Source organism: Mercenaria mercenaria, chromosome 4 (genome assembly GCF_021730395.1).
Source record: "Mercenaria mercenaria strain notata chromosome 4, MADL_Memer_1, whole genome shotgun sequence".
NCBI lineage: Eukaryota > Metazoa > Mollusca > Bivalvia > Venerida > Veneridae > Mercenaria > Mercenaria mercenaria.
The window spans coordinates 33068648-33086075 of record NC_069364.1 but is presented as its reverse complement, the minus strand read 5'-3'; the positions used below and the strand labels follow the sequence as shown (position 1 = coordinate 33086075).

Here is a 17428-nt window from a genome sequence, read left to right as displayed (position 1 = left end):
TTCGTATGTAGCGCACGTGGCTTTCCGTAAAAACTGGAGAATGCCAAAATCGCTTCTGGAGAAATTGTCAGTACGACTCTACACTACCTGCACTGAATCAGTCATTATTTTCATTTTCAAACATTATAATGTGTTTCCCCAATTTCAAAAATAACTTGCGTTCATCTGGATGCATAATACATTTCAAATAACACATCAATAAATAGAATGGAAGTGAACAATAATACATAAATACATTAATGGTCGTGTAAGATATGCTCAAAATTAAAACAAAATTTATGTTATACATATAACTATAAACATATATGTTGCATTATATAAATTTATAAATATTACATTAGAAGTAAACCCCTTTAAGTAATTGTGAATTGTCGTTTCAAGTATGAATTTTTTTCGAAGGTTGGATGCTTTTGAAGACTTGCGTTTTAGAGTTTAATGCTTAAATTTTAACTCGCTTTTAATTCTTATATTGCATTTTTCGTGATTTTTTTCTCTGTGGTATTTCTTGTATATATTAAAAGGTCTGCAAATTTCAGGCAGTTTAGATGCGAAAGAATTTGCGTAAACTTGAATTTTAGAGATCTAAAGTATATAAATCTGAATTTTTGGATTAGACCGGTAATTGTTCTGCGTCCTGTTAGTTTTCATCTTGGAGAATTAAAATGCTTCCTAGGCAATCATTCCTGGAAAAAAAATACTTCAACCACAACAAACCGTCAACTGATGCCTTTATTTTCTGATGTTATACTTAATGAAACTTCTCTCTGTCTTCTGGCCTTCAAACTAATACTGGCGTGGTGTATTTTCTTATCTGATATTAATTATGCTGTCAATAGATTAACATTTAAAGACATTTCCTATTTGGTGAAGCTCTGCTATCTCACAGCTTTATTATCTTGAATTCTCTCATCTATTTTTTTAGGAACGTCTTTAGAAGTAGCATCATGTAAATTGTGGATATTTATATTGTGACCTTGAACTCCATTACTTTTATCACCTGTGTTCGCATGTTGAAGTACTTTTTTGTCCTGACCATGTTTTGTTCCAATTTTAACACGTTTTGCTGCGTTCACGTTATATCTAATTGTTTTTTTCTTATCAGGGTGTCTGTTGGCAGGATGATGTTTATTAACTTTTCTCTTTAATGTATGCGCAGGTACAATAATAGGTAGTGGTTCAAATTTTGTGAGATTTGTCGGTAAAATGCCATTAAACTCACTTGGAATCCAACTAACCATTGTTATGCGTTTACGTTTGGCTAAGCCATTAGTTAGTTTTAGTTTTGGAGCATTCGGTTGTTGCTTTTGAACGCTCACTGGATTCTTTTTCACATTTACTTTAGCATCATAGACCGAATCTTTCGTTTTAACTGGATTGTTATTATCTACATTGTACTTCTCTTGTTTAACAGCGGCACTAACTTGTTTTCTATTGTTTTCATTATCAGCCTGGACTACTTTTCCTTGGTTCACTTCCTCTTTAGCCTCAACTACCTGGACTACTTTTCCTTGGTTCACTCCCTTTTTAACCTCATCTACCTGTACCACTTTTTCTTGGTTAACTTCCGTTTTATCATCAGGTTGGGCTATTTTTGTTTCATTAATTTGCTTTTTATCTGCCGACTGGACTACTTTACCTTGATTCACCTTTTGAACAACTTTTCTATGAACTAGATTATTGTGTTGTGGTTTATCGACTTCAACCTTTTTCAGTTGATGACTGCGTCTCAGATTCATGTATGCTGATTTGTGGATTGGTTCCGCATCCAGAATTTCTGTCATGTTTACACTAACAAGAATCCATGTGTATAAAGGTCTGAGCTCTGTTTTTTCAATCTTATATTTTAGACTTGTTATACCATCTGTTTTCCGCCTTGCTTTAACTGTTCTTAAAAGCATAAATCTGAAATGGTAAATGAGGAATCCTTTGTAAAGCAATTTTCAAAATAATCCATGATAAATTTTATGTTAGACGATTCAGTGAAACATTTGCAATGAGCTTTTATCTTTAATCTACTTATCATACATCAGTTGTATTGAAAAAACATTAAGGTGAAATTGCTTCTGTTAGCTAGGTTCGACAACCTTTTCGGTATATCTGACCGGTACTAGCACTTTGAGAAGGGTATGCGGTCTTAATCCGCTCTCTTCGGGGCCTCCGAACCGCGTTTTCATTATACATATTTAAAATTACAATAAAATAGATTTTTACTATATGACAAGAGAACTGATTATTGTACTGTACTGGTCGAATGTTTTAGAGATAACACTGATGTAAGTCATAGTACCTGTCCGAATTTTGGTTATCTTTTGCATGAATCAGCATTTTATATCGTGCTACTTCCGGCGAATATCTGATCACTGTAAGATTACTGTACAATATTCTGTAATAAAATATAGTAATTGATCACACTGATTACTACATTACATATAATAAGGTAAAATACCTCCATAACTATTAAAAGATTTCATGACAAAACCACTTCTGAGAAAACTCATTAAAACAACAAACAAACTGTAATTTCAGTGCAAAAACAGATTAATGGATTTGACATTTAAAGTAGTTAACCACATTCTGCGTTAATCAATAGTGATTCGATATCACAGAAAATATAGTTAACTTCTATATGTCAGTGTAACTAACCGTTTTCTCACTGAGGTGACGATATATTTCTCTAAAGTTAAATGTTCTGAGAAATATTCTGTATTACCAGTATACGTAAGACATTCTGCACTCATATTGCTATGAAGAATAGCCGCCTCGACCAAGGATGGGACTCTCAACCCTCAAATCACAGTCTACGGCTGCTAAATATATGTCTAACATGAAAGCATCTGAAGGAAAGGTATAAATGAGTAAAAATACCACCAAAATTAACTATACCTTCTATACATATCATCATCCTCTCCTCCCCATCCAAAAAAGATGTTAGAAAATCCGTTGATTTTCTTGAAGTGTTCTGTCGTCATGGCGCTAACGCCTCCAAATATTTGAGAATATGGCAATCTGAAAATCAAAATGTAATTGATGAAAAGTTACCATGTAAAAAAGACCATCCTGCAGAACTTGTTGATAAATACACAATAACTTCTTGCATTGGCAACATTAAACAATATGGCGGATTTTATTCATATAAACTGTAATTGCCTATCTCTAGTTTCTCCTGCTATGATATTACCATGTTTTATCTTTTACCTCCAGAACTAAAGAAACATTAGAATTTAATCCAGTTTAAATGTTTACTAACAAAGTGTAAATAATGTCATGAAGACACTAAAATCACTGTCTCCATGATCAGCCATTTTCTTAAATCCCACACTGCCATTTATTTTTCAGAACTGGTACGATTAAAAAATATCTTTCAGCATTATGAATGGCTTGAGGGTAACTATCATCTAAAACCAACGTCTTATTCAGGCATTCCTTGCCTTATAAAATACTAGAAAATCATTGTTTTTTCTTGTGTTGAAACTAGAAATTAGAATATGGTAATTCAGTTATCTAAGACATGTCTAATTCTACCATATCTTTAATATGAACAAATGTTAATTGTGTTGCTATGACAATCGAAATTCCAAAACACCAAAGCACCGTGCCGTGATGAAACAAACATGATATATTATACAATTATCGACTTTTTCATAGGTTGATATCAGGATTTATCAACCCGAAAAGAGTTATATTTACCGAGCCGAAGGCGTTGGCGGGGGCGCCAAGACGCCAACACGCCGAGACGAAAAGTGAACGTGCCAAAACGACAAATATGGATTTTGTCGTCTTGACGCGTATAATTGTCGTCCTGGCCCCAATTTCACGAAAAAACTTAAGTAATTACTTAGTTAAGTCTGTTATTTCAAAATCATGGTATTGCTTAAGCTATTGTTATTTAATGTTGATTTTTCTAAACCAATGTATTTATAGCTAAATTAAACTATGGTTAGTTGTATTTGTCTGCAGTACTTATTTCAGTCACACAAATATCATATATTTCTATTTAAGCAGGATATAACAAACTTAAGTATTTGCTTAAGTATATTTCTTATTTCTATACTTCATTTTCTGTAAAATTCAGAACTGTTGTGCTTTGATCTATGAAATAGTCATGTACGGGTCTGATATAGATGAAAAAGTCAACATTGAAGATGCATAAAGGGCAAAAACAAGCATTTGAAATAACAGACTTAGCTAAGCAATTACTTAAGTTTTTTCGTGAAATTGGGGCCTGGCGTCTTGGCGTCTTGGCGCCCTGCAAACGCGCTAAGACGCCAGAACGTCAGGACGACAACTTCCCAATTTAGCGTGTTGGCGCCCCCGCCAGAACGACAAATGCCTTGTTTGTCGTCTTGGCGCGTATAAATGTCGTCCTGGCGTTCTGGCGTCCTGCAAACGCGCCAACACGCCAGAACGAGATGGCAGAAATCAGCCACCATAATAATTGTTTCATTACATGAATAGATGTATAGTCAGTCTTGTTATTACAATTGTATCTTTAATAAAGAAATAAGAAATAAATTTAGACCAAATCAGGCATATATTGGTTTTCCAAGCACCTACTTCGATCTATTTTTATTTTCGTACTATTTATAACCCAAGATAAGTTGATATGATATGTACTCATTACTTTTCGAACCGTTTTCAGCCAATCAGAGAAACAATAGAATACAGTCATGTAATAAACAGTAAGGTTATTTCTAAGTAAAATATTTTCGAACTAAAAATATTTAACTGTATGATGTCAAGTTAGTGGTATACATATTTTGTCCCATAAATGATAAGAAATCTTCAAGCCATGCAGACCCGAATCCAGAAAAGTTTTACAAGGGTGAATGCTCATCGGCGAGGCGCATATAGCGCTGAGTGGAGATAACTAGGACAGGGGATATCCACCTCTTGTAACCGGGCGTGGGGGAGGTCATGGGTCTCCCTCTGGACATTTTAAAAACATACGTATGTAATGATGGCTTGTTGGTGCATTTTAGAGTTTGTTTAAATTCTGACTACCAAACAATCAGTAATCTGGATGCAGAAAGAGGACGAGACAATAGCGATCTCAAAGAAGACATTTTGGTAGAACCCTGAATGCTGTTAAATCTCTGGGAGTGGGTATGGAAGGGGTATCCATTCCTAAGAATGGTGTCATGGTTTATTTTTAACCAGTATGATATTGTGGCCTCTGGTGCTAGCCATTTCTCAGCCGACTGGTGGTGGAGCAATGGCACCCCAATGTCTTCAAAGTTTCAGATTTAAAGTGTAAAATAATATTCTTCATTAAAATTACGTTATTTCAATTTATTATCACTAATGCAGGCTTTGTCATACTAGTATGTAATCTGAAAAGGTAAATTCTAACATGACTCGGTTTGGTTTCCAGTTAAACAAAGAAGGAAATCAAGCTCTGTATATTCTGCGATAAACAACGGTTGACAATAAGAGAGCATTATGACGTCAATTATGACGTCAAATTGCCACATGACGTTCGATAATTACTCCTCGGTAAAATGAAGTCCAGCGTAATATTTATTAAAATATGTCAATAAGCATGTCAGAATGAAAACAATCAATGCCTTCTTGTGATTTATACTCTAATTTACCACAGTTCATCGTTCAGATGCTTCAGTATTTAACCACTCGGGCTAACGCCCTCGTGGTCCAATTCCTACGCATCAGAACTCTGAACCGTGGTAAATCAGACGATAAACCACTCGAAGGCCTTGATTATTTGTTAATTCTAACATGGCTCGATTTGATTTCCTGTTAAACAAAGAAGAAAATCAAGCTCTATATATTCTGCGATAAACAACGGTTGACGCGCGAGAGCATTATGACGTCAATTGTCATAAGTCAAATTGCCGCATGACGTCTGATACATTACTCCTCGCGCAAATGAAGTCCAGCATATTTATTAAAATATATCAATAAGCATGTCAAAATGAAAACAATCAAGGCCTTCTTGTGACTTATCGTCTAATTTACCATGGTTCATCGTTCAGATGCTTCAGTATTTAACCACTCGGGCTAACGCCCTCGTGGTTCAATTCCTACGCATCTGAACTCTGAACCGTGGTAAATCAGACGATAAACCACTCGAAGGCCTTGATTATTTGTTAAATAACACATAGACATAATAAACCTTTTAGTGCAGGACGACGTCAACAAACCGCCGTGATTGTGACGTGCCAAGTCTTACTTCACATACCTAAAGCCAAAAGCTGCACCGAAAAACATTTCGTTGAATTAAAGTTTACAACTACAACCTAATTTATTAGGGCGGATTCTTGTTAATTAAGATATTATTTGTGGTTTTCTACTTTATAACAATTAGTCAATTATCGCACTGCTGTCATGAGTAACAAAGAGAAATTATTCACATAAAAACAGATTTATTTTACCACTGAGAGTATTTGTTCAAATCCCCAGTTCTTTGCGACAGTAGGATATTGCAATATTGCAATCATACGAAAAAGTACCTTTAGATTGTGACTAAATCGTAGTGCATTTCATTAACAACCACAGCTAGCTTATTTATACTGTGGTTCTAATATTTATCAAAACTTATTGTCAGTGTACTTGCATTGCAGTTTATCAATAAATACAAACAACTTACTTTTTTGCATTCTACCAATAGGTACAAACAATTTACTTGCATCACTTATGTCAATAGCTAAAGACATCTTACATTGTATTGCTGTCAATAGTTATAATTTATTTGTATTTTTGTCTGTTAATAGCTACACACAATTTACTTGTGCTGCTGTTTATCAATAGCTACAGACAACTTACTATTTAGTTACTAACATCGCTGTCTATCAAAAACTAAATAAGGCATATGAACTTGCTTGTATGGTTGTCAATCATTAGCTAATACAATTACGTGTGTTACATTCTATCTACTTGTAAAATGTGATTTATTAATAGCTATATATTTCATTTGCGATCTACCAAAAGCGAATTTCAACACACATTCAAAACAGTCTGTCCGCAATAGCTGAAGGCAACTTACTTGTATTGCAGCCTATCAATAGCTACAGACATATGTCGGGGAAACTGCGGACATGTGTAAAGATTACGGTCGTCCTCTGGCAGTAGATCAACGTCGTGAAATACAAAACACTGATAGTCATATTGTTTCATAGCCTCCACAAAGCCAACATTCATAAGCAACGCTCGGTTGAACTTTATATCTTGCGCCTATAAAATAATAGAAAAAGATACATGTATCTGTTCGTGCAGATACAAGGAAAACGCTGCACAGAGGAAACTGCCCAAACTAAAACAGTCATTACCTAGATTGATTTATGTGTCTTGATGCGATTTTGCTTTTTTCCATCTACAGAAGAAAGCTATACTCGTATATTTACATCCGCCCTATTCTTTTCTATTGAAAATTATGACGTTCATTTTGTATGGACAGCAAAAGGAAAGGCGCGAAGTTACATCATCGCTGCTTAGTGAAAACCAGCCGCTGTTTTGACGACGTCCGCGTATAGTCAGGGAGAACGTTCCTTAGATGACGTCGCAGTTGTTCCGTCTGGTGAACAGAATGGCCGGGAAGCTGATTTTAATGTTAAATGCCACAAAATATGTGCAATTTATAATATCATCTTGTTTACAAATAGAAAGGAAATATAATGTAAATATAAGAAATGAAACTATTTTTTTCGGTGTTCATGCGAAATGAACGCTAGCGCGATTCATGTTTAATTTGCCGATCCTATTCTAGCGCGATTCATGTTTAATTTGCAGATCCTATTCTGGCGATCATTTCGCATGAACACCGGAAAAAATCATTTCATTTCTTAAATGAATTGCATAGTAAATAAACGTGTTTCTAGCGAACATGCCTATAATAAATGTCGGATTAGAAGATAGGACCAACAAATGTACGATACTATCCAATATAAAAATATAAACCGCATTAATTTATGTTTGTGATGTTAAATATATTTGTTATTTTTGTAAAATAAAACCAAATTTTAAATGACTTGTTTTCTTTAACAAATAAAAATAAGATACCCATAATGACCTTACACACCTCAAATGGGTTTAACCAGAAACATTTCTGCCAAAAACTTTGAAAATTGGCCTGTAGATTTAGAGGGCAAGACTTTCAAAGTTTTTCATAGAGACATATATGAAAACCTAGATTCGCTCTTGGCAACTATACTTTTTTAACAAAATTATACAAGATGGCGTTTAACAACTAGAAGAGGGTTACACAAGGAAACTATTTCAAATTCATACCAGTGGTTTAAGGGAAGACATCATTTGCATTGTTTTCTGTTTTTAGCTCTAGCAGCCATGTTTTTGACAAAACGGAATATTATGAATATCCCATGTAAATGGCCACTCAAGGAACATTTCTGTGAAATTATTTCAAAATCAAGTAGACAAGAAGATTTTTTTAAGTTCCCACTAAAACAGGTGGCCGTGTTTTTGATGAATCAGAATAACTTGATCATTCATGTGAAATCTTTTTAAATTCAGGCCAGCAGTTTCTACAAGCTATATTTTTCATTCAGGAAAAGTGCCAACGCCCTGTGGTGGTCATATTATTTATGAATCAGGATAAGTTGAATCGTCTTGTTAGAGGATCACCTCGGGATCAGTTGTGTAAATCTGTTTTAAAAATGGGTCACTGGTTTCTGTTAAGAAGACTTTTAAACTTGTTACTATACACATGTAGGGAAATGTGACCACAAACTCTGGCGGCTATGTTTTTGACAAATATCGGAATAATTTGAACAATCTTGTTAGAACATTTCTGTGAGACATTTACGTAAAAATCATACCAGCAATATAGTAGGAGATGCATTTTAAATATTTTCTATTTTTAGCTCTGGTACATGCAGGGCTACTTCGAGATTTTTAGTGCATAGCTTAAGGTAGTTCTACACGTTCGGATCATTTTTTTTATTAAACTTAGAAAACAAGGCAAATAAAAAACACAAGGTCGTGTGCTCGATTTTTGCTTATATGGGGAAATCATTTTGATAACATTTTCGCGAATAGATTTTTTTCTACGATGTAGATTTTAATGAAACTTCTCACAGTCGTAAATAAACATACGGCCTATAATATGGTGAAACAAAATGTGTACGTTAGTGTGCTTGTTTTCGAGATATTGGCCAGTGCGAGAGCATTATGACGTCAATTATGACGTCAAATGATTAAAGAGATCCACGCAGTCAAGCTGATTATAAGATTTTTTTTTTGGAATTATTTAACGTATCAGATGTTTTAATACCATATTTTATTTTTAGAAAGATAGTTATGTTGCCGTTGTAATAATTTACTCACCTGTTGCCATTAATTCATAAAATGATTTTCATTACCGTGCCCAGAATCAAGGCTACATTCTATGTTTTCCGGATACGCCATTACTTCCGGTGAACTATCTTAAGTTCCGGTGTTGCTTTACTTGATTTAGCAAGTACTTTACAGTATGGTTGTATTCGTATTTGTGTCTTGCTTGGGTGTATGGTAAAGCCTCACTCTTTGCCCCACTGTTCTATGACCTTGGGGACATTTTGTCGTTTTATTTATGTATTATAGGGGAAAAGGCGAGGTAACCCATGTGGCACTGTCACCTACAAATTTGGCATGTTTGGCTTGGTACAACTGGGAGAGACTGTTTATTTATGTGCTTAATGTCGTGTTTAGAGTGTGCATTATTAAAAGAAAAGGTCAGTGGACTAATCACACTAAATATATCTAAACTCTATCCAACGACTACTTATGTAATTAGAGTTTTGATTGGTCCGCTACAGACAGTAATATACTATTCTCGTTTCAAGTTATGTCTGGTAATTCTAAGCTTACATATTTATTGCCAATGTTATATTGTAAAGTAGATGCATTGGAAAAAATATATGAGCCGTGCCATGAGAAAACCAACATAGTGGCTTTGCGACCAGCATGGATCCAGACCAGCCTGCGCATCCGCGCAGTCTGGTCAGGATCCATGCTGTTCGCTAACAGTTTCTCCAATTCCAAAAGGCTTTAAAAGCGAACAGCATGGATCCTGACCAGACTGCGCGGATGCGCAGGCTGGTCTGGATCCATGCTGGTCGCACACCCACTATGTTGGTTTTCTCATGGCACGGCTCATATACTTCAAGTTGGCACTTCTTATTTTAGGTATATGTGAAGTTAACCTCATCAAAGTTCACGGTCTGGAAAAATAATGACAAGACAATTTTCTGAAAAAAAGAGTGTTAGTTTAGCCGTTAAAAGATCCTTAAAATATTTCGGTTATAAGAAATATGTAAATGTCAGTCAAGAAATGCCCTGAGGAAATTGTGACATTTTCGGTAGTTAATGTCAACAAACAAGCGAATTAAAAAATATAAAACCCATAGATATTCACAAGGTAAAATATAATGATAAAACTACTGATGCGAAGAGAAAATTCTCTGCAGCCTAATTTACGTGTAAGTATGGAACAAATATCTAAAACTACGAGAAAATGGAACATAACAATTTGAGGACTGTTTGCATATTTGTTATCCTGTTTTACAGGTAATATAGACATATTACTTTTCCATTTTATTGAAATACCTTGGATAAGATAAAGTTGGCACCCACTTAAGGTGTTGACATACCAATTTACTTTCAACAAACAGATTATTTCCATCAAGTAAAGAGGCCTATAAAATGCAAGGTCAATATTTATGTGAATGTTTGTCTGTACAGCAGGAAACAATGTAGACACTATCTTCAGAAAACGCGACAGAAACAATATAGCTAAATATACATATAACGGAAATACGCACCATTTCAACAACAAAGATGCCGTAATCAAGTTGCTGGCTTTGTAAAAACGGATGAATGTTTTTCAAAAAAATCTTTAGATGAATCTCCCTGTCCCTGTAAGGTACTACAATGGCCACACGGTGTCTTGCCAAACAGTGGGTGGGTTTGTAACGTCCACCAGGCGACAGAACGGCATTCTCCTGTTCAATATAAGCCCAGGCAGCAACTTGAGCATTCACTTTTATATGCCCCTCTGAAAGTAATCATCGTAAAGTATTATCACATAAGATTTACATGTGTTTTAAAAGTGTATTGGATTTTTGAAACAAGCTACTGCCGAAGTTTTAAAGAATACAATTAAAATGTTTATTTGCAAAAGAAATGTTTTGTGGATACACTCTCTTAAGGTCGATAAACGGCTTACTGCTATTTCAATCTGACTAAAGTGCTTGATCTTCTAAACGAAGATCTGAGAACGACCCATTCACATTCGTCTTCTGTATATTTTGGATTTCCATTATTGCTATTTTTATGTTATCCAATCAGACGACTTGTTCGATTGTCAAAGAGTAAGAAAAATATGCAGTTATTCCAGGACTCGAACCCGGGACCTCTCGCTTACAAGGCAAGTGGCCTACCGACTGAGCTAACCGGCTATTTGATACATTACGACATAAGAATTGTAAATATAAAATGTCAATGCTTCAGGTAGATTTGCAAGATGTTGTAAGCTAGGCTCTGATTGGCTAGTGAAAGGGCCGTCAGAACGGGGCAATGAATAGGTCGTTTTCAGATCCTATGCGTAGCGTAATAGGAGATGTACTTTAGTCAGATTGACTGCTATTTCATTAAGGGTGCAGATGTTGAAAATGTCTTGTGTGTATGTATTGTAAGCATCCAGTTCCCGTCGAATGTTTTTTTTTTTTTCTCTATGCGGAGTTTAGTTCCTGAGACATAAAAGTTTGCACAGGTCTGCTTGTTTTCTCTACTTTTCAAATCAAGACAATGGATATTAAGCCAAGGCAAACAAGAGGATCTACAGACTAAGATTTTAGACAGTTCAAAGTTTTAGTTTGGCTCCGATCGGCTTTGAAGAGTTGCAGATGTTGCAAGCTGGTTACCATGGATAAAGATAGTGCTGCTTCTATGTCGGCTGAGCATGTTATATTACGAACTTGACGTTACTCCTGTTAATGTTTGTGACTATATGTATTTTGATTATAAAATCATTAAATCTCTGGCATAATGAGCTGGCAATAGTAAAAATGTTGTACTTACTTAGCTTTGGTGGAATTACCGGGCATAATTCTAATGGTTTCTCCATTTTTGTAACACTGTCGTGAATGCGCTCTTTAAACTTAAGTCCAGTCTGGTTCAACATGTTTTCCACAGAAGAATCGAGCAGCTTAAGAAAAGTTATAGACTCCTTTCGCCGGAAGATGGCAACATTTACAAGGTACTGTAAACTAACCAGTAGAATGGCGGCTAAAACAACCGTCTTTATAACGTATGTTCTTGTCCACCGGTACTGCTGATGCATTTCTGAAAAATAAAAAAGTAGATTTACACCTATAGTTCTTTACTGTCTGAAATATCCACAACGGTATGTGAATTATTCACGGGAGCTTCTAGACTGACAATAAAGACACTGTGAAAAACATAGTTTTATATCTTATTTCAAAGTAGTTTCATAGGCGTCAATATTGTGACATTATGTTATTTCAAATGGGATATAAACAGGTATCATTAACTAGAACTGAAATATATAAGAAAATAACTGGTCTAGGAGCTTTCATTTATACTACGTTAGAATGAGACAGAGAGAGGGAAAAAAGACAAACATGAAGTTGTTCAACCCCATGCTCCCTGTTCGAAACAGTCCGAGATAGTTATTTGAAATTACGCCTTTGTGTGAGACAATAAAGAATTATCAAACGACCTTGACATTACCCGCAGAGCATATAGTCTTTATTTAAAGAAGAAATTAGACATTCAAGTAACATGAAGACATCTGCTTCGGGCAATGTGCAGTCAACGTTATGACATAGAACGTTGCTTAAACATTATATCAATCAGCATTTCATACTTTAAAAAGACTGATGTTTTGCGGGAATATAAAACAAAAATACCCGCAATGCATATTCGCTAAATATTTATTCTAGCGGTTAGTGTTGTCCTAGAAAATCTACCCGGGTGTCGTTTTCTGAAATACCAACCGTGAACCGGATCGTAACGCAAAATTGAAAGCTCCAATTACCAAAAATAACTATGAATAAGCATCACTCATGACTTCACTCAAACCCACACATAAGTGTAGCCCAGAATTTTTGTTTAGTTTTAAGTCGCAAAAACATGATTTTATGTCATATGAAAGCTTTCTGAAGTTTTTGATGGCGAAGAAAGACCTCCTGGTGCCCTTTTGTGGCACGGGCAAGCACCTGGGTAGAATAACTTAAGTAGGACCTCTGGATCAGGTTTTCACACGAACACGCCGAGCAGCGTCGGTTATTACAGATATTGAAAATTTGGCCCAGTTTACATGTTCAGACATTCCGTTTCAAGAAGCCTGCCATAAACCTAGTCTCACTCCAGTAACAATGCACCACGTCGTTACTGAGCGACATCGGGTCCTGCAATCATCCTCAGAAAGACTGACTGTGTTCGATATACTAATGCTAACAAATCTAGCAAGAAAGAAAATGTCTACTTTTGCAGCGAGGTATTATGCTCTTCATGGGGTATTGTTAACAGACGCTATATTATCTTTGCTCTTAGTAGCAGTGTGTAATTTATAGTATCGTACACAGAGGTAATATTGTGCACCTTTGCTCACCACGGATGTCGTGTTTGCTATTCAAAGGTATCGCAAGCAAAGGAATATAATATATTGTGTATATTTGCTAATCAAGGGTTTCATAAGCAAAGGTTACACTGTAAACAGTTTGAAATTTAATTCATGCATTGTTCCCTATATAAATCATTACATTCACCAAGGGACCTAGAATATATGGACATAATTCTTCCGCCGGCAAGTGTTACAACACTGATATATCGCATGTACATGCAGCTGTCAATCGACCTTTTTATCTTAATGGTGTATAAGAACACAAGTAATGGCAGATTGATGATGACTTTAAACGCATGTTAGGGGGTTTCTGACACTTCTTTGACACTTACATGTCAGTTCTGATTCATAGCCACATTTCTCACATTCAGTTTTCTAACAAAATATGCTTGTTCAAAGTACATGAACTTCCACGATCGAAATCCTATATCCAAAACGTTATGAGAACAGAACTATAATCTAGAGGTCTTGAGCTTGGTCGACCTGCAGAAAGGTACTTCTCGAAGTTGAGAACCCAAGAGCACTGGCTTGATTAACTCGCCATCGTTACGTAATGAAAAACTTGTTGCAAAATAACATGAATACTTATAACGTCTATCGATATTTATTTAACATTTCCGATTCCGTTTCTTTAAAATAATATCAGTGGACCCATAAAAATCTTGTGGCCACTTTACTGTGGCTTTTTTTAGTTAAAAAGGTGCCGTTAAAGGTGGGACGGTAGTAAATAAATTAGTTATATGTTCTAAATAAAATCAACAATTTTCTGAGAGCTGTCACACATAGTCAGACCAATTTAACAAAAGTAATTTCTAGCCTTATGTTCATAATGTAGGGATCATGTATATATTCTAGGAGAGATTTTTTGTCTGATATACATGTCAACAAACAGACAGCTAAAATATGGAAATGAACGCATGTGTGATAAAGTTTGTTTACGTTAAACATCTCCACGAAAATGCTACCAAAATGTCAAGTATAGGTCCAACCGAAATTGTCTTACATAAAGCGCTTGCAGACTGGGTTTTTATCTGAAAGCTATACTTACATCATGTTAGATTTTCCTTTAGTATATTTTCCTTTTCTTTCAATTACTGAATAACATTGACAAGGAGAAGATACACATTACAAGTAAGATTATGTTATAGTTGCATCACATATTCAATAGTCAGATCACCTAGATGGCATGTCAAACGTTGCTAAATTATATATGTACATGTATGTTATTATTATTGTATGTTTGTTTTTGTTATTCAATGTCGTGTCTTTCGTATTCTAAGTGTTACCATTGTTATTGTATATGTCGTTATTCTTATTGTATGTTCGATATTCTTATTGTAAAAGACGTTATTGTTTTTGTATATTCATTATTGTTTTTGTAAGCTTGATACTCTTATTGTATGTGCGATATCCTGCGATATAAATAGCACTGCGACGCTATACAAATACAATCACATAACATAGAATAAGAATGACACGTTTTTTAAATAGAATCGTCAGATATTGAACAACAATGATGACGTTTACCATAAGAATATCGAACATACAATAAGAATAACAACATACAGAATAACAATGGTAAGACTTAGAATATGAATGACACGACATTGGACAACAATATCAACGATACAATAAGAATAACGAAATATAGAATAACAATAATGACTTTTAGAATATGAATGACAAAACATTGGATAACAATAACAAACATACAATAATAATAACATACATATATAATTTAGCAACGTTTGACATGCCATAGTCGTGTGCTGATTCTCGACGAATTATTATGTATAAATGATACTGTTAATTTAGTAAAAATGTCGTTGACGCGGAATGTCTGTCCGAGACCTGAGGAAGCATTACGGTCCATATTCTACAAGTTGCATAATTCAGCAGATAAGATCTTATGTAAACTCCGTTACTGCTGCCCGCCGAGATAATTCTCTGTACAGAAGAAGAAACAGCGTGTAACCGTGAAGTATAGATAAACAATACACGAGACCCGAAGGGCCGAGTCACGAATCTTCAATGTGTATCTCTGATCTTTTACCACATAAGTGATTTTCTATGGTAAACAAAATAACATCAATAAAACAAAAAAAATACTGAGCAGACTATATTTAATCTTTAAAAACGGGAGATGTCTGGTATTTTTCTCGTTGTTTAAATTAAATACAAGGTAAGTCACAGCATGGAGGTAATATAATATATATCCATCTCTATACTACCTCCATGGTCACAGGAAAATAAGTATTTAAAAAATTTTGATCCCGGGAAAAATACGATCGCAAATTCGATAAATAACTAATAGCAACTTTAACGCCGTAATCGGAAGCTTTTATAGTTTTTCTTGTTCTTCGCGGGGTTGATGTATTAAAATAACAAACTTATTTCTTTCTTTAGTATTTAAGACATGGATTTTTGCTCATTTTGAGTTTAGCAACAGTTATACGTGTATATGTTTCATACTGAATAATTTTGATAAGGTTTTCAGTAACCGCCTTGTTAGCGCGGCAGGTTAGACTAAAATCGCGGATTTGCGAGTTCGAATCCCGGCTGTGGCGTATATCACAATTTGATAACAAAAACATTTTAAATCTATTGTAGATTCTTGAAAAAGAATCAGTGTTTATAATATTGCAACAAAATGACGTCAAGAAAATGGATTTTTGAACCTTGTCAGCTCAAAGCAAATGAAATAATAAAATAATACGACATTGTTAATTGCAGTTTTTACACAGGCTCATAACAATGTTTTATGTCTAGCAAACGTTTCGTGAATTATTCATGAGGTAATATATAAAACAAGAATACACGGCAATGATTAATTGCGAAGTAACTAAAACACTAAAAAGCTGCTTATTTAATAGTAATGACAAGTATTTAATGAAATTATACTGTGTTATTTTTAAAAGGGAACGCATCTAGAAATTTCGTTTTATAGTATTATAAACAAGATATGAAACAATAAAAGTAACTCACTGAGTTTTTGATATAAATAGGAAAAAATGTGCAGTCTACTCATTCAGTATTAATTATCATTATGATATAAATGAAGTGTTAGATGCTTCTTTTTAACTTTTATTTTAATTCTCCCTAACTATAGAACAGTCAAACCTGTAGTAAAGACCACATCCGAGTAAAGGTCACTACTGTAAAACCTGCTTGAAAAGGCCCATATTTTCCCTCTGTGTTTCGGCTAGTGTAATTTACCTGTGTTGAGAGACCACATTTCAACATTTCCCAAATGTGGTTTTTACTTTTTACAGACAGGTTTGATATTTATCTAAAATAAGACATGTCATTGTTGCTAAATGTACTGTCGTTTACTAAAGCTTAGTACTAAAACTGGAGTAAATGAGACGAATAACCAACTTCACAGTTTTAATAAATGGACTTACCTTCAGTTATCATGTGAAACATTAAACAATATACATATTTATTCCAGGTAGTATCTATATTTCCGCTGTGTTTCTAAGTATGTTTCTTACAAGCTTTCAACACATGTACTTTAAACTGCCTGCTCCCAAAATAAACCTGACAACCTACGAAAAATGCACATCTGTAGATGAGGTGCTGTAAAGGGGGAGTTTCACTGGTTCCCCGTAGGATGCAAATGGTATATACTACAGGCACCGGCCGGTTCCCTAGTGTTAAAACGCTTATCAGCAGACAGCTTTCTCTGCAGGGATCTGTTACCAGGTAACCAACTGTTAAATACGCTTCTGTTGTAAATAATATTTATTATCAATATACAAATGCATTAAAGATAGATAGAATATAAACATGTAGAATAATGTAAAGTGTTTCGTTCACATTTATAATATT

The 17428-nt window shown here is 34.8% G+C and overlaps 1 protein-coding gene across 1 annotated transcript; it reads right to left on the bottom strand.

Moving 5' to 3' along the window:
- Nucleotides 1-711: 711 nt before the first annotated feature.
- Nucleotides 712-17176, bottom strand: LOC123551417 (uncharacterized). Its single transcript, XM_045340347.2, has 7 exons — nucleotides 17002-17176; nucleotides 12031-12294; nucleotides 10773-11005; nucleotides 7001-7188; nucleotides 2884-3006; nucleotides 2288-2383; nucleotides 712-1902 (listed from the first exon to the last, which is right to left on the bottom strand). The coding sequence occupies exons 1-7, from the start codon at nucleotides 17021-17023 to the stop codon at nucleotides 876-878; spliced, it is 1953 nt and encodes a 650-aa protein (XP_045196282.2). The 5' UTR covers nucleotides 17024-17176; the 3' UTR covers nucleotides 712-875.
- Nucleotides 17177-17428: the final 252 nt, after the last annotated feature.

What these genes read in the sequence shown, in the direction of transcription:
- LOC123551417 (XM_045340347.2), bottom strand. Translation starts at nt 17,023, where the DNA reads ATGTTTCACATGATAACTGAAG. An exon ending in GTTTCACATGATAACTGAAG is followed by an intron (nt 12,295 to 17,001) that starts GTAAGTCCATTT and finishes TTTATTTTTCAG; the next exon opens with AAATGCATCAGCAGTACCGG. An exon ending in GCATCTTTGTTGTTGAAATG is followed by an intron (nt 7,189 to 10,772) that starts GTGCGTATTTCC and finishes ATTATTTTATAG; the next exon opens with GCGCAAGATATAAAGTTCAA.